Source organism: Mustela erminea, chromosome 3 (assembly GCF_009829155.1).
Source record: "Mustela erminea isolate mMusErm1 chromosome 3, mMusErm1.Pri, whole genome shotgun sequence".
Lineage (NCBI taxonomy): Eukaryota > Metazoa > Chordata > Mammalia > Carnivora > Mustelidae > Mustela > Mustela erminea.
The window spans coordinates 58,437,775-58,464,969 of record NC_045616.1 but is presented as its reverse complement, the minus strand read 5'-3'; the positions used below and the strand labels follow the sequence as shown (position 1 = coordinate 58,464,969).

Below are 27,195 nucleotides of genomic sequence, written 5' to 3'. Positions count from 1 at the left end.
TCTGTAATTAGGGTCACTCAAAATTCCCTTTTCCCTCTAATTGCATTGAAAGACAGAGGAAATTTTTAATTAAAAAAAAAAAAAAGTCCCTTGATTCTTATTTTAGGGACCTTAAACCTGAAATTCAATGTGTTAGATAGAAGCTCTCCAACTTGGACTATTTAGAACTGTTTTTCATTTTGTTTTGGAATTTCCCAGGGGTATAAACAACGGGGAAGTGCTTGAAAATTCTGTCCATGGGCTCTATCAGGGTGCCCAAATGCAACTTCCCCCAATTCTGTTTGAGGAATAAGGGATAGAATAAGATGCCAGAGAGGAGTTGGTCCAAGTACTGCGCACAGGGGAGAAGGTTAAGGGCATTTTTACTGTCTCTGGAAATGGGTGCCTTTTAAAATGGTGATGATGATGATTTTCTAGCACTTTAGAAAGATAATCGTACATACAGGATTCAATGTCTTAATGAATGGAAAGTGAGGTAAAACATAGGATATGTATTGATCTAGTAAAACATTTGATTTGTTTGATGTTAATCCACATTGTTGTTTTGATGTTAAATGAAGTATAATAAAGAAATTGGGAAATATTTATCTTAAAGCAGCATAAAAATATACTATATCCAAATCATGGCAAAAATTTGTATATAATGATGTTATGTTGATAATGATCTCATAATTTTGACATATTATGTTTAAAACAGGACTATGTAAGATTAAATATAATAAAATATTTTACTTACCATTTAAAAATTATTTGTTAGACTAATATGCTAAATTGTTAAATAATTAAACATTTTACTTAAATAAATACCATTAAATTAAATGTTAAATGTTACATTTATTATCAGTAACAATACCTTTTATGCATTTCAATTATTTGATAAATAATAATCTAGTCTCAGCACACTATTTCATAATTATATTGCATTTAATATGATAGTAATTTCATATGACCTAAAAGGATTTAATATGATAATTCACATGGATAAGCTATATTTTCCCCAATTATGCCACTGTGTTTGAAAACATTTTAGGTTTCACAAATAGTGCTAAATAAAATGGGGCTATATGAGTGAGTATTCTTTTAGAGCAATTACTCAAGTTCAGGGGCACCTGGGTGGCTCGGGTGGTCAGGTGCGTGACTAGATTTCAGCTCTGGTCATGATCTCAGGGTAATGGGATAGAGCCCTCTGTTAGGCTCCACGCTCGGTAGGGAGTCTGCTTGAGATTCTCTCCCTTTACCCCTTCCCTTTCTCTCTCCCTCTCTCTCCCTTAAATAAATAATATATATTTTTTTCTTTAAAGGAACAACTACTTAAGTTCAGTAATTCTCAGTCCTTTTGAGGACTATCATTATTATCAAGAAAATAACTTACGAACTATGATAAAGGCATTATTTTGAATATAAGTTTTTATATAGGTATAGTCTGAAGTAGAATCAGGTTAGCCTCATTTAAAAATAGAGCAAAATATGGAGTTTAAAAGAAGTAGGTATTTTTTGGTAAGGGTATACAGATATGATGCAATCCAAGCAACTATGATTACTGTAGAGAAAAATCCTCTTTTCTTCTATAATACAGTTGTTTGATTTCAAAATAATAACTACCTAAATTTTATCATTCTATAGGATAACAAGAAGGTCTAGATCCTTTGAAATCCTTTGTCCTCTTCATTTCTATAGAACACCAACATATAAAAAGTTGAATTAGGCATGCTGTAATGCTGAATCCTAAATTCTTTGGAAATCTGTAAAAGTACAGTTAATTTATTGTTTTTGTTTTTTAAAGATTTATTTATTCAAGAGTGAGTGAGCTGGGGGAGGGGCAGAGAGAAAGGGGGAGAGAGAATCATCAAGTAGACACCCCACGGAGCACAGAGCCGGACATGGAGTTCTAACTCATGACCCTGAGAGATCATGACCTGACTTGAGCTAAAATCAAGAGTGGGATGCCTAACTGACTAAGCCATCCAGGCACCCCTAAACCCCTAAAAATGTGGTTAATTAGAAATAGAGTTTCTTTGAAAAAATTATCTGTAATGCATTTGAAAACATTTACATTCTGGCTATAGTCTGTAAATTCTACTTTAGATTACTGAAATTGATATTAAGTTTTTATTTATAAAAATAGTAGTTAGAGAGACATTAAAAATATACTCTTAATTTGAGATACACTACGTATAACTTATCCTGAGTTTAGAGCACAGAAATATATAAATTATATCAGCATTATCATTTTCTTTGGAGGTAACCAATTATTTTTTAATAACATTATCAAAATTTTGTTCCAAATAGTTTCCTAGTTAGAATACAGTATTTAATTACTTTAGTGGGCACGGTTGGATGTTATTTTCATTGTCATTATACTTTCATGGCAAACAACAAAATGTGACCAGCTAAAGAAAACTCATCCAGAAATGGTTCTCTGGCAGGTCCCACCTGACCTTAGCACACAAATATCTTAGACTGTTAAAAACATAGCTTAAAGTAACACTATCGGGTGCCTGGATGACTCAGTTTCATCTCAGGTCATGATCCCAGAGTCCTGGGATTGAGTCCCACAGGATCCCTGCTCGGTGAGGAGTCTGCTTCTCCCTCTGACTCTCCCCCTTCTCATGCTCTCTCTCTCTTTCAAATAAATAAGTAAAATCTTTAAAAAAAAAAAAAAGTAACACTATCCTGATGCCTTTTTCTTTGATTTTTAAGTTACCCAACATGTAAAAAAGTAACATGAAGAAAGCCACAAATGCTAGTTTGAAATACTTATTTGGGAAAAAAAAAAAAAAAGGAGTACTTACTTGCTATAACATAGTAAGATTTGTATCTTTATTTTAAAGATCTTTAGTATCTTTATTTTAGTATTTTTATTTTAAATCAGTATCTTTATTTTAAAGATACTAAATCATTAAGTAAATTTCAATAAATTTTACTCTATTGAGTACAATGGACATAATACGTTTTATTTTTTATATCTCTTTAAATTCACTTTTGCTTTGCTGGGGCCAATATCAACACAAGAATTACTCTCTTTGGTTGGATCGTCCATTGGATCAGAACTTCCTTGTTTGAAGGAAATATTTACAAATGTAAATATGGGAATATTTACATTTTCATTGTTCTTTAAGAATATCCTAATTTACAGAAAACAGAAAATTATACATAAGAACCCAAATAAAAGTCAAAGGTAACAAATAATGGAAATCTGAATCTGGAAGGCTTCAAGGTTCTTTAAAAACCAGAAATTATATAAACAATACAATATTATGTAATAAATATTTTAAAGCATCTGGGTATATTTAAATGAGAAACCCAAATCCAAGTATCAATAAAAATAATAATATTAAAAATTTGAGCCATATTTTTAGTCTCTATAGTCTAGGGAATTTAATGTATCCATTAAATGTTAATGTTTATATGTTTAAGTGTATGTAAGAAAAGAACTAGACAATTTTAAGCAGCTGAGTCTCTTAACAGTCACATAAAAATAACTTCTTTCTCTATACCCATAAAAACAGGTTGATCTGAAGTTGACCCTATGGCTAATTATAGTGAAGTGTAATATACAAAATGACATTAGATACAATCTTAATATCTATTGATAAGTCTAGATTGATCATAATATCCAAATGTATACTGCATACATCTGCACACGGTATTCAAAATTATAGTCCCTAAAAGCTATTGCATTTTAAAATCAGAATCTCAGGTAGGTAAATTTTATATATATCTAAATCCTATTGGTGAGAGTTGCAGCTTTTGATGTAAGCATAAAATATCACTCCTTTTTGTAACAACCGTTAAAGGCTAAGCCTTTGAGGGATTTAAGAAGAGTCAGACTTCATGCCTACCCATTTTTACTTTAAAAGTGAAAAGACGTGATAGGAAAATTTGACCTACTTTTTTCCCCTTGTTCTGTTAGTTTTGATTCTGGCTGGTATCCACTTATTAACCTATTTTCTATTTTAGGCAAAATTGCTTTCCACGAAAATGGCTTCAGAAACTCACAAAAATCCCTATCTATATCAAAAGAGCTTATCTCATTATATCTTAAATGCCATTAAGTGATGGCAGAATTATCTAATTTGGTATGTAAGTAACCAAAACATGGACTAATGGAAAAATACATTCAAGGAAACTACCCACAACCCTATATGGAACAGTTTCATTATTTCTGGTAAGCTTTCTTTAGGCCACATCATGGAATTGATCCTTTAGTGAATTAATCGAAGTCATGAGCAAGCACCTGGTATATGTGGAACTTTGAGGGCAAGTTAGATAATGAAAAATAAATAAAAATCCCTTAACTGACAGTATTACTTTGGGTCTCTAGAAACAACTATTGGCTTTGGGCTTGAAATATCTTTTCAGTAAATAACAAACCAAAACAACCAAAAAACTGTTAGTTTAGTCCTCATCCAAGCACATCTTAATTTTCAAACAAAAATTCATCCAATCATATGAAAAGTTCTTTAATATAGAAGACACTACCAAAGAGAATTCTTGGTGGGTTATGAGTGGTACCAACAAAGCCAAAGCAAGGACTCTATGTAGGATTTAAAAACTTTTAGGAATTACTGTGTATGATTAAAATGAAGTTAATATCAATTGTCTGCTTCTAGGGAGTTACATCATTGTCTTGGTACCAGCTTCTCTTTGTAGGGTTTTTTTTTTTTTTTTAAAGATTTTATTTATTTATTTGACAGACGCAGTGAGAGAGGGAACAGAACAGAGGGCGGGGGAGAGGGAGAAGCAGGCTTCCTGCCAGGCAGGGAGCCCAGTGCCGGGCTCAACCCCAGGACCCTGGGATCATGACCTGAGCTGAAGGCAGATGCTTAACCGCTGAGCCACCCAGGCGCCCCTCTCTTTGAGTTTTATATAGACTCTATGGAGCCTATGTGCTTAGTTATAAAACACTCATTTTTAGATAAACAAATGAAACATGAAAATCTGGCTAAAAGTTGGCATTTGGCATTTGAAAATGGAAAAAATTATAAGCTGCAGAGAAGGCAGAAAAACAAAATGTTGTGAAAATGTAGCAAACTCTACAGCTCATGTTTAGTTTATGTTCTCTGGTTTCACTTTATACTACACTGAAATTGAGGTGCTTAAATTGTCTTACAAATTAGTGTGACTTCAGAAGACAGAAAATAGAATACTTTACTAAACAGGATAACATAGCATTTTGCTTACATGTTCATTCCAGGCATTCCGGGGCCACCTAAAGCATTCAGGGGGGGTCTCATTGCACCTCCATAGTTCTGTAATGATAACCAAGGGTCAGACTACCACAAAACAAAAAAACAAAACCAAAGAGGAGGGGGGAAAGAAAGGAGAGCAGGTTAATGATTTCCCTACATAACTCCTGATTGGATAAGGCCTGTGCAATTCATTCTCTGAAGGATCCACTCTTGTATTATTGCTTCTATCTTAATAATTACTTTGGTCTGTGTCTTTTAAAAACTACATGACTATGTAAGATCATTGGAGCATGTTAAACGATTAAGGTATATTTGCAATTAGAATATTCACCATATCCTTATGAATTTCCCAATATCTGTACAACAGTGAACTTTTTCAAATAAAACATTTTATAAATCCAAAACTCTGTTTTTAAAGAATAGATGATTAGTCAGCATGTTGAAATTGCCAGACCCAGAACAATTACATAAAAGCTGAAGGAAAAAAACCCAACAGGTGAACCTAACATAAGAAAGCTGAATGTAAACTTCTGTTCACAAAATAATATATCCCATAGAGAGATGTACGAATATACAAACACACAACAATATATGAAAACTAAAATGCACTTAAAATATGTATACATGAATTATATCATGCAACAGGCTTCTGTCAGCATCTCTTACATACATTCAAAGGAGAAAAACATTTTAATGTTTTAACATGCATATCATATTAGCTTACTTTAGTTTCCATTAAGGCCCAAAGATTGCTTTTTAACATTGTCATGTTAATATATTTTGACACTATCAACTGCTTTCATGCTTGGCTTTCTGACAGCACTATTCTGCCAACTTTTCTCACTTTTTTCCCTGTTTCCTTTGCTGGCTCCTTTTCTTTTGCTAACTCTTGAAATGTTGTTTTCCTCCAAGTTCTAACCACAGCATTCTTTTAAATAAGTTCATGTTTAAGGGTAATCTTATCTGCTACCATTAGTTCAGCAACTATTTAGGAATCCCAAATGTTTTCTATTTGGTCACAACATCTCTGCTAAGCTCCTGGATAACTCCCATGTTGAATGTCAATTGGATTGTTTCCATCGGGGCACTGCTTCATGCTCAACACATCTAAAAGTAAACTCAGTGTTCTCTTCTCACAACTGTGTTCTTCATATTGCTTTCCTCAGTCAGTTCTGTGGCATCCCTTGCCAAACAACAACAGTCCAGGCTAAGAACCTCCAGGCGGTTACCAAAGTCTCTTGATTTGACCTATGAAATAGCTCTTGGAATAGTGCTTTCTTTCATATCACTATTCCTTGTCACTTACTAAGACTTATGTACCGTCTTCATTGGTCTCTCTGACTTAGCCTCTCCCCCTCCCCATCTATTCTTCATGCTGCCTCCAGAACAATGATTCCAAAAGTCAGTCCTATTTATGTCACCTAAAAGCCATGATGCCCCAAACGGCCTCACAAATACTAATCCTCAGCATGGCTCTATGATGGTATTCAGAGGTCAGCCCTGCCTGTATTTCCTGTATACATTTCCTATAACCTTTACCTTCTTTCCCTACTCCCAGCTATGCCCTCCAGCTTAATGGATTTCTTGTGGTTCAGAAACATGCAAGACACTTTTTCACTCATGGTAACTCATGGCGTGGCCTTCTGTGTAGTAGGTGCTAAGATGACAAGGAAATAGTCAATGAGTTTGTTAATTCTAGAGTGTAAGTCACAGTTTATAATAAATAAATTACTTAGTTACATGTTCTTCTCATTGTTTATTTACTTTTTCTTTAGGGAACTTTTACTTAAACATCCCAGTTGTATGTACTATGGGATAAAATGGTTTCTATCCACAGCTGAGTCATTAGTTAGATTAGTTAGTTCCTTAACCTCTGGATGAAGCATGGTAGTAGTACCAGCAATGTTAGCAAGAAGTCTCTGAGAAGAAAATTAGCCATTGGAAACAAAATCTGGATGGTAAGGTATAATAGAAATGCTTCAAAAGAAAAGTCTCCTTCCATTTTTGGTCTTAGAAGATCTGTTTCATTTTATCAAGGAAAACATTAATTTTCTTTATAGCTCAGGACATAGAAAGACATTGGTTTGAACTTCTGTTGCCACAGCCCCATTTCCTCTGCCTCTCTTTCTATATGTGTGATCACGGGCCAATACTTAATGATCGACTCAAACTTCATTTCCTTATCTGCAAAGTGATATCATGTCCTTTATAAGCTTGTTGGAGGATAAAATAAAATCATATAAAACACCTATCATAGTGCTTGGTGCATTAAGAACATGATATCTGGTGATCAAAAGTTGTAGCTGCTAACTCTTTCTTGTCACCATTAATAAGGGACCAACTTAAATGAGTCCTCTTCTCATCAGCTTCCCTTGAGCCTTCAACCCTCACAGAATTACATGCTTATTTATGTACTGATTCCCTGACAGAGCATGCATATTTCTTCTCTAGATTTTTTTTTTTTTTACTGCATAATAGCTTTTCTTTATGTATTTGTGTCTCCTGCTGAACAGTAAGTACCTTGAAGGTAGAATCTGTTTTACTCCTCTTGGTACACCCAATGCTCTAGTATCACAGGAAATGAGTAAGGAATTATCCAATACATAATTTGATAGATTTACAAAATATTTTCATTTTGTGAATAATTTGAAGCAAAAGAAAACAGGAAGACAAGAAAGAATAACAACTGGCTTTCCGAGTGGTATCAACAAAGGCAGAATGGAAAAAGCTAATTTAGAATCACTGAATTTTAAAGCGGATGGCAGCTATACAATTCCATCTGGTTTAATCTCTTTCTCAATGCAATGTTCCTGACAAAATGACTGTTCAGATACTGCTTGGAAAGTTTATAAAGAGTTTTTCCATGATCGGGCAGTTTACTTTCTAGAAAGTTCTTCCCCTTACTGAGCTGAATTCTACCTATCTGAAATTTGAAAATAGAGAATCAGTTAATTCTCTCTAACATGAGAGCTTATCATATATTTTCATCTCACCATATCTCCACCCCAGGTATTTGATTTGGAAATCATAGTATGTTCCTATTTGTATATAACTCATTTATCCTTCAGATTTTTGGAAGAACTAAAACTAATTGGATAGTTTTGGTGAATTTTTCTGTTAATCATATGGAATCTGGCAAGCATAAGAACACAGGCAAGGTAAGTATATCTTAATACAAAAGCAAATAGAAAAATGTCTTCAAATATGGTATTAAGTAAGATATTTTTCTTGAGTAAGTAGGTAATTGTGTATTACCACCACAGTTAAATTTAAAACAGGTAAAGGGGTGAGAAAAATATGCCAAGATTTGGAGCAAACTTTTATTTCTTCATTCATGTAATAAGTATCAAGCACATGTTTACTATGATCTAAATGTGCATTTGCCTAAATCAACATTATCTAAGAATCACCAGAACATATATATATTTCTCTGTTCTTGGAATTCGGTTGTTCCAACAGATAATTATTTTTCTTCTCCATTAAACTGGTCTTAAGGTTAAAAAAATTATGGAAATAATATCTATGATAAAAAAGAGATGTGTTTTATGTTTGTATATAAAGCTAGAAACAATATTCCAGAGATGATTTCTATAATTCAACTAGAAAAAAGCAGATGCATTCTGTTTGGTTACATCTGTATGGTTATAATATCTATTATGAGAATTATTTTTTTTATTATCTTTCAAGAAACACAGATAACCTTTATACAAAATTCACAGTTTATAATGCATATGTTTCATATACCAGGTGTTACAGGTAAATATTTCATAAGAAACCCTCATCCAAATTATTTTATCTCACGTTTTACTTATCTGCCATTCATATTAATATGATTTCTTTTTTATTTAAGTACATGGTATGTAGAGTTTCCTTTAATCTTTGACATTTTCTATGCTGTGATTTAAAGAAGTTGTTGTAGGTAGTTCTGGCTTCTGAGGTAAATTCAAACCAAAACACCTTATTGCCCTCAAATTATGAAGAAACATATAGCAAGGGTACTAATCCAAATGGCAGAAATAAACTAATCTTTTGAGTTCAAAAATACAAAGAAAGAATTCACACTTACATGATAAACTTCAGTATTAAAACTCATCAATAAGAGATTATGCACCAGAAACATGTTTTCGTACTTTCTATTGTAATTTACTTATAACACAAAACACATAAACACACAGCTAAATATTTATAAAACATAAAGACCAGTATGCTTTCCATCTATGCATTTTCAAATGAGTTCTAAGTGTTCATAAAGCTTAAATAACCATTGGCATATCATTCAAACACCGTAAAACTGACTCTTAACTCAGACTAGTTTTTAAAAAGTATTGAAAATATTGGTTTGGGATGGCAAAAGCTTAGAGAGCAGCTAGCTTAAAAATCAATGAACTGAATGAATAATGATTACTAAATTATAGGCCACACATTTTTATGTATATTTTAATATGTATCTATTATGAAAATCTTTTGGGAAAAAATCTTTCAAGTTATGTAGAGCCAAACTGGCTTAGTGTATTAATGACTAAAATATATATTCAGTCAATGAATATCTTATAGATCTTATAAGTTCTAATTGCTATCAATAACTTCTGAAGGTTGGTCACATAAGTCATCGACCCTAACATGAGTAGACATAGGGAAAAATAATTTAAATATCTAAATCAGAGTTTTATAAGATCTTAGAAAATATGTAAGAAATAAATGAGCCTAAATAAAAAAAATTATTTTTTTCATGACATGATGTCATGTCCATTAACATTTGGAGTTTTTTTTCCATGTAATATGGTATCTCTGAAAATTTTGGTTATAATGCCTTTCATGTTTTAATATAGTTATATATATAACTATACATATATAGTTTATTTAATATAGTTATATAAATATATGTTTTATTTAATAAGATACATATGTGTGTGTGTGTATATATATATATATATATTTTATGTAGGTTAGAAACACCTAGATTTAACTCACATTATCTCAGTATTAGATATTAATTCTCTGACTCCTTTGGGCACAGAACAAAATACTAATTTAATTTTTTAAAAGTAGATACATGAAACAAGTTCCTAAAACTGGACTTATATAGCTATTCTTGGAAAGCATAAAGAAAATAAGTTAATTCACTCTTTTAATCAACATTACGACACATTAATCTCTGAGCCATAAGATAGAAATTTAAAATTCTAGATTTGGGATTAGTTTCCTTGAAATAGAACATGATAAAATTAATTTTTACCTTATTTAGTTTTCCCGAGAGACAAAAGAATGTTTTACCGAAAATAAATGATATTCTGTAATAGCATATGACATTGAAAAATGTCATGAACAGGTAGGATAGATTCAATCTCAGTGTGTACTTTTGGAAACTTTTAGAGAAGTAGGCTAACATCTGATATAGACTGATAGGATTATGCTTGTTCACTAAGACCCATTTAATGTTTATTTCTAAATAGCTATTGTTTTCATATTCTATGAAGAAATGGTTGTAGGTAAGAAACTATCAATGGCATTCTTTAAACGACTTATAGCAATATATTCTATGTTGTTTATTCTGTTCCATATCTTATATCAACTGTGTTTTATTTAACTTATTTAACTTTCATGCTTATCTTTTATAATAATTGCTATACATTTTTTTAGACTTCCTCAGCTTGGTTAACAAAACAGTAATTAATAGCTGTCTTTTTATAGTAATTCCTTTAATGTATTTCTACACAATATAATTTTTCAAATGTACTAAAGGCATATGTGATAGCACCTGTTAAAATATGGTTTGTTGTTACATCAGTTTGGACATGTCACAGATATTATGTCCTCAAGAGCCTAATAACTGTTATATCAAGCCTCTAATGCATATAATAAAAGCCAGCGAATGATATCATTTGTTTATGTATAAGATGAAGGCAAAAAACTCAGCATCTAGTTTTTGTGTTGATTATTTACCTGTGGTCCTAAGGGCACCATTCCTCTTGGAGGAGTCATTCTCTGCATTGGCCCACCCATATTTGGATGCCCTTTAAAAAAAAAAAAAAGGTATGAAGATATTAGCAATGAGTGCTAAACCAGGAGGTGGTAGCCTCTTTTCTGCTTGGTGTTAAACCTTATTTACTAAGGGAACTGGGTCATGGACTTCATTTCATCTTGGCTTCCATGGCTACTTTTCTGTCTCTTATGACCACTTGCCCACATTTTCCATTCATTGAGACTGAATTTTTCTTCCTACTTGTGCTGAAATGTATCTCTCATACCATCTGTACCTTTTACCTCGGAATAGTGTAATAGAGCCACACACATCTGTGGTACCTAAATAGCTCTGTTGGAAGGTCCTGATTATTGATTTTTGTTAAATTAATTAAGTCATTGGTGACTTAGCATCCTCTTTTCCTCCTGCTCATCTTTCAAATGTACTAACTATCTGAAAAAGGCAGAAGAAATCCTAAAGGAAATAATCATTTTAATTCCCACCTGTTAGAAGTTATATAAAAGGTTTTAGTAGTTATTAGTTAAAACATGGATTTTTAGATACATAAGATACTTCGGTTTCTTATGTGATCACCATCATCATATCATGCATAATTAAGAGTTAGCTGAGGAGTGCCTCGATGGCTCAGTGTGTTAAGCGTCTGCCTTTCGCTCTCCCTCTCCCAGCCTCCCACCTGTGTTCTCTCTCGCTCCCCCCCCACCTTAAAAAATAAATAAAATCTTAAAAAAAAAAAAAAAAGAGTTAGCTGAATATATAACTCATTTGGCCATATTACCTATAAAAATGTAACTGGTATAACTATGGAAGATTAATACAAATAAAATTGTCCTTAAAAATTAAAGATTTATTTGAGTCTCTGCATATCAATTTCACTTTTAATTTAAAGTAGTCACCTTGTTGTCGAGTTGGGTCCATTCCACTTGGAAGTAATGGCTGACTTCCTGGGACACCTCCAAGTGCCTAGGATATTTAGTAAAGCAAAATAAAAAAATATTCTAAATATTTACAAAATAAGTGCTTTAGCAATTCTCCTTTAAAATTCCTATAATTACAGAATACATATAGTATTTCACCAGATTTCTTATATTTCACATTAATTTATAAATTTTATAGCTCTACATACCTAGTGTAAGTTCTTAGTTCTAAAAAGATTCTACCTTGCTAAATTTTGTAAATAAGTACTTCCTAGAAACAAAAATCTAGGCAAAATTGTCCTCTTTCATCTGAGAAGTACAATGCCTTTCCTTCAAATTAACTTACTATGGGTACTGAAATAACGAATTTTGCTTCTTGAATGTAATCTCTCTATTTTCTACAGATTATTTTACTCATTTGGCATTATAATAGCAGCAGGACTAAAATGCCAAGGGGCCAATAAACTTTTTTTGTTGTTACATTTTCCCTAAGAAACCATTTAGAAAAATAATACTCTAGTTAAGTTCAGTTGATTTGGCTGAATGGAAAAAAAGAGAACCAGAAGTGAAAAAGGTGGAGTGATTAATAGACAGGGTTTATTTTATGAAGGCTGTGATACTAGATATGTCCTGAACCACAAGTTTCTAACAGTTATCTGAGCAGCACTTAGAGCTGGACCAAATATGTATCCAGTCACATGAACACATAATCCTGACAAGTGGCAAAAATTTCTGTAAGATTCACTAATTTAACTTAAAGCAGAATAAATCTTGTCTATCTAGTGAAAAATTTCAAACATTTCAAAAGAAATTTAATAATAAAAAATATATATATTCAGATCAGAACTGTTTTCTTAATCATCATCATTGGGATACAGTAGAGAACTGCCATTTCTCAAGCCATTTTTGTAATTCTTTAATTTTTTTCTTAAAACCACACTGAGTACATACACTAGTATATGATCCATTCCCTGCTTATCTTTCCAGGGTTATTTCTTGCTGCTGCCCCTAACATTCTAAACTAAACTTCCCTCAGGTTTTTTCAATTCATGAATTAAATCAATATCTAAATGCCAACCATTAAAAACAAAACAAAAGTAAACAAAAATAAACAATATCTCATGTTAAGGAACTCACAGATCTTTTTCTGCCCTTTGTTGACATATTTAAGATCTCAGTTTAGGGATCGGTTCCTAGCAAAATTCTTCCATATAAACCCAGTCTGGGATAAGTTCTCCCATTTGTTTTAAACTATGTATATATATATGTTTTCCAGCTTACGAAAAATTCCACAAGCAGTACAAAGGATTCCCATAGACTCTGACACCAATTGCCCAACTGTCAACATTTTACCACATCTGCCCCTGAATCACCCCTTCTCCTTCTCTCTATATGCACTTATCATCAATCTTTTTCAGAACCACTACAGCAAGCTGTAGACATTATGCCTCATCACTTCTGAGTACTGCAGAATACAGTTCTCTAAACAAGGATATTCCTGTACAAAACCATAACACAATGCTTCAAGACAGGAAACCCACACTGATACAACGCTACCATCCACTCCACAGACCTCAACCATATTTGCCATTTGTCTCCACCATGTTTCTTTTTACTTTCTATGGCCAGGATCTCACGGAACACATGTTGCATTTAGTTATTGTATTTCTTCACCCTTCTCCAAGCAGGAATTATTCCTTCGTCTTTCCCTGTCATGTCCTCAGCAGTTTTAGAATCTGGGTCTTCAATTCTAAAGGATGATCTTCTGATGCTTTTTCATGACCCCAACTCAGGTCCTATTTTCTTACAAAGATTCCTGAAGAAATGATGCTGTGCTCTTCTTGGTGAATCACTTCAAAGGCACATGATGCTCACTCGTCCCATGACAGGGTATGTTAACCTTTTTCATCTGATTGTGTTGGTGTTCATCAGGTCTGTACACCATGGGATCATTACTTTTCCCCTCTGTAATTAACTACTTTTAGTATTAGAGTTATTCCAAGATTGTCAGTATCCCATTCCTCGTCAATCAATTATCTACCCACCAGCATCCACTGACAACTCCTAAGCACTAGGATAGTTGCAAAATGGAGATATTCCTTGTCTATCATTTTATGTGGTTTAGTTGGCATTCCACTGAAGGAACAACTTTTTGTCCACCTTTCCTTCCTATTTCAATCAATAGGTTGTAATCTATTATTATCATATATTTTAGTATTCAAATATTCATGATTTGGCCAGCAGGAGGCTCTTCAAGTCCTTATGGACTTTCGACACGTCTCCATCATATTTTGAGTATTTTCTTCTTTGGACAAAAGTTCCAAGTTCACCTCATATTTTTTTCTAGCCTGGCTCTGAAAACAGACTTTACTCCAAAGGGCCCAGAGCCCTGATTCCCTCTAGTGAAGGACAACATTTAGACATCAAGATCTGAGCTCTCAGAGTGCTCATTTTAAATTGGTACACTGCTTTTTGGCCCTCTCAGTAGAGGTTGCACTTAAAAAAAAAAAAAATTTAAAATTATAATAATAAAAATCTGTGAATGTACACACATATACATCCATGACTAACTGTATATCTGTGTGTGTGTGAGGAGGGTACACACCCATGCCATAAATTCCTATTTCCCAGCACCAAGTCAACAGGTAAAATTCCAAAGTAAAACCTCAGGATTATTATTATTATTATTATTTTTTTAAGACTTCACTTATTTATTTGACAGAGAGAGATCACAAGTAGGCAGAGAGGCAGGCAGAGAGAGAGAGGAGGAAGCAAGCTCCCTGCTGAGCAGAGAGCCCGATGCGGGACTCGATCCCAGGACCCTGAGATCATGACCTGAGCCGAAGGCAGCGGCTTAACCCACTGAGCCACCCAGGCGCCCCAGGATTATTTTTAACCTCCTTCTTTTTTATGTTTGTAAATACTTTCTCCTACAGTGAGAAATCTGACTTCCATTGTCTTCAATATTTTTTACTTTTTTGCTCAGTGTATTTATTTGCTCAATATAACAGGTCTCCCAACCACAACCTTTTCTTTTTTCTGCCACCTCTGGATGACTCCTTCCTTCCCGAATATCTTAATATGCTGGGGAGGTAAGGATTGTTTATGTGCTTTTATAGGATTTTATACTTCATTTTCATAGAACTTAAATACAATCATGGCTTATTTCCTCTCTGCATCTCCAATAGACTGTAAACTATGAAGGGGTATAGAACCTATCTTGCCTATTGGCTCAGAGAAATATTTATTGAATATATAAAATAAATAAAATTTAGGCTGGGCAATTTTAGGAATCATTAGTGATAAAGTCCTAAGGAAGAAATTGACTTCAAAGAAAAAAGATAAAAGGTATAATCCTTCTTAAAAATGTTTTTATTTATTTAATTGAGAGAGAGAGAGAGAGAGAGAGAGAACATAAGCAGGGGTAGGAGTAGAGGGGGAGGAAGAGGGAGGAGAAAGAACCTCAAGCAGACTTCACACTGAATGTGGAGCCTCATGTGGGGCTCAATCTCACAACTCAGAGATCATGATCTGCGCAGAAACCGAGTCAGATGACTGAGTCATCCAGGCGCCCCACAAAAATACAGTTCTTTAAAAATACCAAGGAGATGTAGGAGAGGAAAATGAAACTGAATAGGAATGAAATTAGAAAGTAGACCAAGACCAACACTTTATAATAGAGGCTTTTAAGAAGCAAGAAGTAGTCAACACTGTCAAAAAAACTAAACTAGTTTTTAAACTAGAATTTATTGGTATACAAAACTCCATTTCACAGATAAAGTGGCACATCTTTGCAGCTTCTATTGCACCAAGTATGGAAGATTAAAAACACACAAAAAATAAACATTTGGTTTTGAAAACACTGCAAATAGCCAAGTACAGTACTTTGGTAAATAAAAATAAAATGGTTCAGATGAACACAATCTGTGAAAAGAAACCACTGAGAGTAAATGAACTATGGACATCAGACAATGGTCACATTTCTCCCCTTCGAGCTCCAGAGATAAGGCAAGACTTGCTAAGTCTAAGGATTGTGACCCCGTGGAGGTCTTAAGTATCTCCAGACTGAAGCTAGGACAAGTATAGTGCAATTAGAAAAAAGAGATGGTTCCTGAGCCTGCGAAGGCCTGTGTTCCCCACAGACACACCGCGCTCCTTCGCGGGGGGGGGGGGGGGGGGGGGGTCCACGCCCTCCGGCATCTCTGTATTAAAAATACAGCATAATCGGTGGCGCCTGGGTGGCTCAGTGGGTTAAGCCTCTGCCTTCGGCTCAGGTAATGATCTCAGGGTCCTGGGATCGAGCCTTGTGTCAGGCTCTCTGCTCAGCAGGGAGCCTGCTTTCCTCCCTCTCTCTCTGCCTGCCTCTCTGCCTACTTGTGATCTCTGTCAAATAAATAAATAAAATCTTAAAAAAAAAATACAGCATAATCTCATAGAAATTACAATCCATATCAGGTTGTCTTTCAAAAAGAGTGTCTTTTTTCTAAATCTAACTCATCATTATTTGTCTTTTGGTAGGTCAGAACTCTAACTTTTAAAATATTTTTTTCAATCCTGGGATTACCAGATGATTGATTGTTTTGCCCACTAACAAAGCCATAATCACCACATCCCTTAAAAATTTAACATCAGGAAAAATAAATTTATACATCTTGTGGGTTAATATTTTTATATTTTTAATATGCTAATCACATTCCATTCAGACTTGTATAACTAGTCACAAATTTTGACATACATTCTTTGTTCTACAAAACATCTTTACCTGACAGAGAAAATAACACTAATGATGAGGGCAGTTAATAATAACAAACATAATATCAATAGTAACATACACTTGTGTCTCTTTAAATTTATTATTTCATTCAATGCTTACAACAATCCCATGAAATGATTATTTTTAAGTTATTTTTAATCATTCCTGATGAATTCAGTTTTAATACAGTAGTTTTCCCTTATCTGGAGTTTCACTTTCTATAGTTTTAGTTAACCCATGGTATACCTCAGTCCTGAAACATATGATCCCTCTTCTGATGTATTGTCAGGTCAACAGCAGCCTAAAGCTTTGCCACAACACCTATGTCATTCACATCATGTCATCTCATCACATAGGCATGTGATCATTTGAGATCATCATCATAAGAAAAGTGAGCACAGTACAATAAGATATTTTGGAAGAGAAATAGAGCTGTGCTCACATAATTTTTACAGTTTGTTTTAATTGTTCTATTTTTTATTAATTATTATTATTAATCTCTTACTGTACCTAATTTATAAATTAAACCTTAGCATAGATATGTATGCATAGGAAAAAATATGGCATATATAGAATCAGGTACTATCGTGGTTTTCAGGCATTCATTGGCGGTCTTGGAATATATCCTCCATAGATAAAGGGGGACTACTGTTCATAAATTTATTAATTTGTTGATGGTTATAGTACTGGTAAGAAGCAGAGCCAAGGTGTCAAATCAGGTCAAATATTTCAAAGTTCTAAATATAGGCCTTAACTCCTAGGATTTAAAATAAATGAAATAATATGGAATTTTATTTAAGCAGAAACAAGTGAAGAAATGCCTTGCTTCATAAAAAAAATTAGTTCACAAATGATGTGATTCCAGTGGTAAGCCCTTCTAGGAACTTAAGATTCTGGTATATATTTCCTTGAATACCAATACCTATATTGTCTCCTCAGAGAGATTAAATGCTCACCGATGATGAAAAAAATAGTGAATTTATCAATGCTTTTATGACATAATTCAGCTAGTAATTTTGACCTACCAACATTTTGGATGGGTCCCCTCAATTATATGAAATGAAGTAGAATCATTTAATTAAAGTTTAAAAGTAGAAAGGACTTTAGAAATACTTGAGTCCATTCTCATTCTACTGGTAGGAAAATCAAGGCCCAGAAAAGTTAAGTTACTTGTTCAAAGTCGTGCATTGCTGGACATTGCTGGTATTTGGACCAGCATGCTAAGATGCTTGATGAAAATGAGGTCCTTTCAACACACCTTTTTTCCTGCAAAAAGGCATTATCCATAGAAAAGATGTTAAAATATAGAAATATTACAGTCAGTATCAGAAAACATTTGTCTTCAAAGCACAACTCACCATTTGATATATATTTACTTTATTTCTCTTTTGTCTATCTCTCAACTACTGCAAGTACACCATCCAATATACTAGTCCTTTGCCCCATGCAGCCATTTAATTAAAATTAATAAAGTTAGGGGCACCTGGGTGGCTCAGTCAGTTAAGTAGCTGCCTTTGGCTTGGGTTGTGATCCCAGGGTCCTGGAATCGAGCCTGCATCTGGCTCCCTGCTCAGCGGGGAGCCTGCTTCTCCCTCTCCCTCAGTCTGCTGCTCTGCCTACTTGTGCTCTCTCTCTAGCCTTCTCAAATAAATAAATAAAATCTTAAAAAAATTAAATTAACGAAGTTTTTAAAAATGTTCTATTTGGTAGTGGAATTAGAATAACAACTCCACAAGAAGAAGGGTTCTCATTAGTTTATTGATGTATGCCTATAAGTAGAATGGTGCCTAACACACAGTAAAACTCAACAAATATTTGTTGAATGACTAAATATTTTTCAGACAGATTTCATATAGCCCAGTGAAATTTCCAATCAAATATGTGGCAATGGACTTTTTGGACTTATATCCAAAAAGGGAATATCTGTGATAAAAATGTTGTAAGATAATAAGATATGTTTTGGCACTAATAACACATTGTACGTTAATAAAAAATTTAAAAATTTTTTAAAAAGATACGTTTTGGCAGAAGAAGTAAACATTGTACCAAAAAATTCTACACACATAACTTATGCAAGATTGTACAGCATTGACTATGTTTAGTTTTCTTGGTTTGGGAAAGAGAATGAGTTTCTTTTGTGTCAGACATTTTGAGTTTGTGAATTTCCTATGTTCTACAAGGTAAAAATTGTAAAGGTAATATATCCCAGGATACACTTATAATTCAAAGTCGCAAGAAAATAATGTTTTTTAATTGTTTCAAATAATCATTTAAATATATTAGTAGTGTAATTATCACAATAATAAAGAAATAAGAAGATCTCAATGACAGAAAGGGATATTTTAACTGGCCAAAATTACTATATGCTTTCATTATTAATCACTGATTTATATTAGACAGGTGCAATATTTAATTTTTAAAGCTAGATATTTACTATAGTCATCCTTAAAACTTCAGCTATAAGACTCCTATTATTGACTCAATGTAGAACATACTTCTCTATATGCAGCTGAGGTCTTAGTTCTTACATTGATATCATTAAATAAAAGTAAAATTCTACATGTGGAAAATTTTTTTTTTAAATATTTCATTTATTCATTTGACAGAGAGAGAGAGATCACAAGTAGGCAGAGAGGTAGGCAGAGAGAGAGGGGGAAGCAGGCTCCCCGCTGAGCAGAGAGACTGATGCGGGGCTCGATCCCAGGACCCCAAGACCATGACTGAGCCGAAGGCAGAGGCCCAACCCACTGAGCCACCCAGGTGCCCCTACATGTGGAAAATTTTATCAAGACAAAATTATTGGGAAAGGACATGCTAAATGGCATTTATTCTCAAAGGAGAACATGAAGTGTACTTTAAAATATAGGTAACTTGTTTATAGGAATATGTAAACTTACTTTCAGTGTATGAGTAAACATCCGAACAACTTTTTTCTGCTCAAATGCCTATTGGTATTTTCCCTATGTGAAAAGTAATGAAAAAAAATCTTTTTTAAGATTTGCCTATCTTTAGCATCCCTTATGTTTTTCATTTTATCATGTAAGAACTACATATTCAATATTAATGAAGGATAATCTTATATACTGAATAACCAGAAGAATAAAATATATTTACTTTTATCTATTTTTATCTATTATATACTTATTATATATAATATATATATACTTATTATATTATCTATTATATACTTAACTAATAATATGTTCTTCTCTTCCCAAATGAAATACTTGTTCGATGCAAATTTTAAAATGCAACAATAAAAAAGAAATCAGTTTCTTTTTTATTTTATTTATATAGAAATAATTCTATTATCCAGAAATAAAGGACATAGTCCTTACAATCACTGACAAATGTGTGTATGTGTGTGTGGTGAGCTGGGGAAACTATCTGAGCTCATATAGTGATATAGAAGAGGTGATACACTACATGGGCTTTGTGACTTCTTCACAGCTGGTAATAGATCATAAACATTTTATTCTATCAAAAATTTAATTCTATAACAAGCCTTTTAGTAACTGCATACTATTTCACCATTTAGATATGTCATCATGTATTTAACTACTCATCTACTTTTGGAGAAATATCTTTGAGACTTTCAGTAGAACGGTCAAATGCAGTGTGTTTTTAGAATACCAGTATAAGCTTTAGAATATAAAATGGTCAACAGCATTAACCATGTCACATACCTGTTTACAGAGTTTCAGGAATGGTCAGAAATAAGGGATAAACTAAAAGTTCTAAGGATTCAATAAATCCATAGTTTCAATAAATCTATAGTTTATTCTTGGTGTCACTCATTAACTGTCTCTGTATTTCTGGCTGCTTTAGTTTCCTCATCATAGTGTTGAATAAACATTGTGAACTTTACTGATTCAATTTTTTATCTAAGAGAAGGGTAAAGGCTTGTTCTACTCCAGGTTCTAGATGCTGCACACCAATTACCTATTCTGACAGCTGAGCCAATTTCAGTAATTTCAGTAAAATTGTATAGTCAAACATATTTTTTGGACTTAACTTCTATGTTACATATATTTTTATATATATTTATTCTTTGCACTACTGTATATTTTTGTAATTCTACTTTTCTTCCATATTTTAGAGACCATTACCCCTTCCTATATATATTTTGTTTTTTTGGTAGAGTGTATTATACCATCTTCCAAATACTCAGTCCTATAAATATACATCTAGTATAAAGCATTGTAAATTTAGTCTAGAACCATAAAAACCATCTCAGGAGAACTTAAGTTAAAATCTACAGTCTAATCACTAGAAGTTACAAATTCTGAAAAATCTGTTTATTAAAGGAAAGTCTTTCACATATTCAAAATGATTAGTCAACACCATTGGAGAGTATTTCAACTCTATCTTCTTAGATAGAATCTATCAGAAAAACAAATTTTAATTAGGTTATGATCATTCTAAATGAAGATCAATCAAAAAAATACTTAACATATTTGTGTTTTTATATGCAACATCCCAATTAACCATCAAAAGTAGTTTTTCCAATTCTACTTTAATGACTACATAATGAAACTGAAGAAACATTCTGTTGCTTGAAAATGTCATGCTCCTGAAAAGGTTAAACATTTCCTAAAACAATATGTTTACACTATTAACACAATTAATTTGCCAGAAAATTCTTTTTAAAAATAGTATAAATGTAAATTATTATAGATTTGAAAGACAGATGCTTGAATTAATGAAGCTTAACTATGTAAATGTGTGTGGGGGGGGGATGAGTGGACAAAAGAGCCACTTGGACGAGAGTATAATTATTTTAAAATACACTTAAATAAACACTGTTTAAAATTCTTGAGGAAAAAGAGCCTGAATCACAATTCTTTATTACCTTTAAAATTTTAATTGCCTCTTTAAAAAATCTAAAGACATCATGTACTTGCTCTTAAAAAAAGTTTCAAACAATCTACATTTACCACAACCCGTTCTTCTTCCACAAAGTGTGTTTTCCAATTTAGGAGTCTCGGTAGATATGGAACCCAGCATTGTATTTTACACATGGCAGGCATTTCAACAACGCTAAATGCAGTTCCAATAATCCCATCAGATTGTCATCATTGATATGAAATACATGGAGTCAAAAAATTTTAGTAACATACTGGTACAAGAAATTCACATTTCCCTAATTCAGATGTTCAGGAACCTATTAGATCTACATAACATACAAGGTTATGGATAGGGCATCTGAAACATCATGAAGACTCCAGTGAAAGATACAACTTTCAATCTCTGAGAAGGAAATTCTAAAGACTCCATCACCTATACAAGTAGATCTGACTGTCAATACACACAGGTTCACCCACAGAGAAAACAAAATTCCCTTATGTTGCAACATTTGGCATCTGTGCACTCCCTTTTTCTATTTCATGCCATGTTTCCCTGGCCCTATGTACTGAATGCAGATTCAGTCTGAAGGGAAAAGCTCCTCCAGCTGCTAATATGAGGACTCCCAGCACTATAACCATGAGAGGATCCGGCACTGCTGCCTGTTTAAAGCTCTCCCCTGGGGGCAGACGTGGGTGCCGGCATTCCTTGCTGTGCACAAGAAACAGAGAACACCAGCAAACTGAGACACTTCAAGGACACTGCATAATTTCAGCAAGAGTTAGGAGAGGAGAAACAGAACTCTGTTGCTATCAAATATGCTAGGAAGCTCAACTTTCTTGTTGCAGTTTTGGCCAGGAAGGAAATTTAGATAGAAAGACAATAAGAATGAGAAAATATTTACTGGAATAACAGGGCTTACTTTAGATCCTGGAAAATGCTGAGGCACACAATAACAGAATTAAAGAAAGTAACAAAACAATCACTCTACATAAATATGCCATAAAATTAAGCATTTAATTTCTTGTGTTATATAAATGTACATTTTCTGTATCTGAAGACTAAATTATAAACTCCTTGGAAGTAAAGATTGTGCTTTATTGTCTTTAGCAAATAAATATTTCAGGCTTTGAGAAAAAATACTACTTGAGAATAAAAGCTTATGAAATCTCAGAGCTCGAGTAGGTAAAAAAAAATTGGAAGATCTATTGCTAATGACTTATTTATTAATAGATCTAACCCTTCTAGAAGCAGCTAATTGTATTCTCAGTATATCATTATAATTGGGCAAAACTGATATGAGTATTATAACCATGATATTGAAACTATATTCTATAAAAAATAAAGCAAAATATGTTCAGAAAAAATGTTATTGCTCTCTTTTAAATAACAGTACCGAGCATTTTCCAAAATTTTACACACACACACACACATATATATATATATATATATTTATACACACACACACACATAATTAGGTTCAAAGTATACAGTAGACTTCAAGGCTCAGCAAATTTCTTTCTGTAAAGATTCACATGGTAAGTATCTGAGGGTTGCAGGCTACATATGGTCTCCCATGACCACTCAAATCTACTGCAGTGTAAAAGAAGTCACAGGCAATATATAAATGAATGAGTGTTGCTGTTTTCCAATCAAACTTTATTTACAAAAACAGTCAGCCAACATATGGACAGTAGTTTGCCAGTCCTTAAAGGAGATTACGTATTACCAGAAGTAACACTCAATGGGATGGAGAAAGGATAATTTAGTATTTTTCTAGGAAAAAATATTAATGACATTTAAAAATCTTTACTGATTCTTAAAAGCAACAGCAACAAAACCCACAGACATAAGCAGCGCATGAATCTTACCTGGTTAGGTATTCTCAACGGGGGCCTTGGACCTCCAGGATACCGAGGTGACATAAAAGGCTATTGAAGTAGAACAAATAAACAAAACAAAACAAAAAAACAGCACAATGTAAAATACGGATCTGAAAATAAACTGTTTTAAAGACTTTTCGAATTATACAAAACATAAATCAACTTATTTCCCCATGTGGTTTCTTTCAGGAGAATAAACGCTTTTAAGAAAAAACACAATCCAATTTTTTATTTTGTGGAATATCTGGAACTTTTTCCAAAAAGAATATAAAAACATCAAAGATGACTAAAGTAACTAAAGCAAATTTTTAAAAAATGTTAGTTATTATTAAGATAATGACATTTAAATGGCCAAAAAAAAATAAAAAAGTTAAGGAATTTAGGCACCTGAATCTCACAAAGACTTCAGGAAGAATCTTATTGGCCACATCATTACATAAACTGGGTTCTGAACATATACTTTGGACTCAATTATTCAGTTTGGTTATCAATTTCCTCTAATAATTAAAAAGTTGCAGAATTTCTTCACTTTTTCTTTCATACTTGTTTAAAATGGCAAAGAAATTTCTCTTCCATAGGTTTTTTATGGTGAAAAGAGCTTTGGCTTTCCTTTTTCAAATGTCTGTTATAATTCAAAATTGATTATAAATTTTAAAGTTGAAATTTATTTGTGTATTTTGAGTCTAGCAGGTTATGAGCTGTGTACTTTTAACAAAAGAAAAAAAAACTGGTCTTACATTAAAATTCAAGTCAATTTATCTTGTTAGATAAATCAGATTCTGCTAAAATGTGCTGACTCTGTCGGACTGAAAAACATCTGAAAAATATCCTAAAAATAACATTTCAATTATCGTCCAATGTTGAGTGGAAGAATATTTTTGGTCACTCAGATTCAGGCATCAAACTTTTCAAAGTATATTCCTAATGTTATTCAGAATTCCATTTTTACAGAAAAATTACATGATTTTGTTTAATTATGTCACACTGTATAATTTACTTAAACTTAAGATCACTCCTTACATGTAACATTAAGTAAATTATCAACTCTAAATGATTGAATATCATAAAGTAAAATATTAAGAGTGAAGTAATATAAATTAAAGATCAATTTAATAGAAGCTTGGGTAAGCCAAATCCATAGTACTTCACATAATTAAATTCCACAATCATAACATATTTTCTATACACATTTTAGAAAATGAGCATGCAGTTCTTTGCTACATTTTTAAAACAGGGTTATCTTCAAAAAGTAGCATCTGAAAAATAAAATCCTAACAAATTTATGTTGAATGGACTGTTTCTATAATATTTTTTGGAAGATCTGACAAACCAACAAGAGGAACTTTAGAGTTAAACAAGCAATTCAGTTTTTTGCTTTCAGTGTTCTCATGTTAGACCATTATTACATGTTTTTACGTGTTAATCTTTAAGTTAATCAGGAGATCATTTTAAATGGACAGACAGACTAGATTATCCAGGTAAAACTGTCACCTCCAACTGATAAAACTTCAATGGGTTTTCCAATTTTAACACTTGAAGAATGTTTTATTTTCATGTATTTGATCAAAATTGTTTCTCTTTTACCCTTTCTAGACTCTACTTCAAACAGAATTAGTTAACTATACTGCCAACTAGAAGCTTATCCCAAAATTCACACTCGGCTTTATTTTTAATCACCTGATTTCATAACTGCCTTTTAAATTCTGAACTCATTAAAAAAATTTGGTAATTATATATTGTATCATTGGTCTTGGGATATTTGTCTTCCTTTTACAAAGTGATGTTTTATGAGACGTTTATTAATCAGTATATCAATTTAGTTTTTGAAACATAAGAGAAATAAAAATAGGTTACTAATAATTCACTTTGAAATGGAATCTGAGGTAGAAATTATGTTAAAAATATTATTAAATACCAAATGCTGAGATAAACATTGAGATGGACCTTATCTGAAATAGAACATTTGAGATTTGCACATTCCTCTGAATGTAAAATGATGTTTTCAGTATTAATATAATGGACTATCTGAAAAGAGAAATTTTCTCTAATCGATTGTACTGTGAATAAACATACTTTAATGGGATTGTCATACTCTCCTATCTGACTGTGAGGCACCCTCCTGGGACTACGGGGTGGGAGAGGCAGAGCATGTGGTTGCTGGGAAGCTACAGACCTCTGTAGAGGAAGATTGGGAGAGAAAAAGATTCTCTCTTTAGTTCACTTATTTCCTCTTTTATGCCCTCCCCCAAGTTCAAATTTATGTGGTTTTGGCAGAAAAAAAAAAAAAAAAAGAAAAGAAAACCACTTATAAATTCACATCTGTATCAATCCAATTAAAGGAAAAATGACAAAAATCTAGTTAACTGGAATAAAAGCCTACTACCTTTATCTAAAATACAAAGACTGCTATGGGTAAAGCACTGCTGAGATCAGATTAGTGCTGTTACAACATAAGCTGTTACTATCCAGAATGATCATTACCTTAAGTTACCCAGTTAATCACATAGGTCCTCACTTGCCTACTTCTTGAGGTATAGACACAACAACTGAACCCACAAGAGTGTGCATATTATTAGCAACTGAGAAATTCAACTAATATTTGTACTTCACCATTCAGAAGCCAATTTTCTTTCGAGAATAATTCAAGATATTAAAACTAGTTTAAATTCTTTAACGGTAAAATATTAATCTAAGAGGTTACCAGCTGATAATATAAAGTGTATCCACTGACAGACATGTCATACTCTTCATTAATAGCTTGGGAAGACCAGGTTCTTCAAAAGAATTTTTGGCTAGGAAATACTCTTTATATTTGGGGGGGAAATTTTTTTTTTTTAATAGTTTGAGCATTAAAATATTTGCCTGAAGGTATCACGATGGTGAATCAATATTTTAACTGGAAAAAGCCTTCACCCTGAAAAAGATATTTATAATGTGTGTGAAAAAAATATTTGGCTGGGAGTCAGGGCCTGGGTTCTAGTTTTGCAATAACTAATTAGCAGAGGGGCCCTGGGCTAGAAAACCTTCCAGGGCTTTAATTTTCTCAACCATAAAATGAGGGACTTGGACTGGATAATCTCTAAAGTCCCTTAGAAAAATGAACAAAACAAAACAAAACTCCGATTCTGTGTTAATTATCTCCAGCATCACCCTTAAGGATACAGATTTGTATACTGTAAATAGCTATAAATATTTGAAGAGTGTAGGGGTGGAGATATAGGCATATGTTCCTAACTCACAAACCAGTAGTATCAAGGAGCTAGAGAAATGTATTCCCATACTTTTCAGAGAAAAGGAAAACCTAGTTAAAGAAGAAAAAAGAATACTCCAGCAATGATGCACTTTGTTCAGATCAAAGGTCAATGGGAAGAATAAAAAACAAAAAACTGAACTTATCAATTAAAAGGTATACTAGCAATTTTTTAATTCAACAAATGTATGTGCAATATCTATAAGACATTTGGGCTAAGTTGTTGGGCACTGCAGTGAACAGGCAGATAAAAATCACTGCCCTCTGATTAAGATTTTTTAAGGTTCCTGTCTTGCAATTAATAGGAGAAGCAATCTTCTGGAAAAACCGCTTTCTCTATCAGTCCACTAATGTGAAGAAGTAGAATGTTCTCTT

General features: G+C 32.9%; 1 protein-coding gene across 5 annotated transcripts in view; it reads right to left on the bottom strand.

Annotated features, from left to right (window-relative positions):
* The window catches only part of SSBP2 (single stranded DNA binding protein 2), a 294,970-nt gene that overhangs the window by 38,735 nt on the left and 229,040 nt on the right, over positions 1-27,195 (bottom strand). For 3 of the 5 annotated variants that reach the window (XM_032334849.1, XM_032334847.1, XM_032334851.1), the window contains 4 exons: positions 23,559-23,618; positions 12,069-12,135; positions 11,136-11,206; positions 5,185-5,276 (listed from right to left, as the gene is read on the bottom strand). In XM_032334849.1, the coding sequence (XP_032190740.1) occupies positions 5,185-5,276; positions 11,136-11,206; positions 12,069-12,135; positions 23,559-23,618 (290 nt within the window). The remainder of the gene's footprint in view (positions 1-5,184; positions 5,277-11,135; positions 11,207-12,068; positions 12,136-23,558; positions 23,619-27,195) is intronic. The other 2 variants (XM_032334848.1, XM_032334850.1) reach the window with 1 other exon arrangement.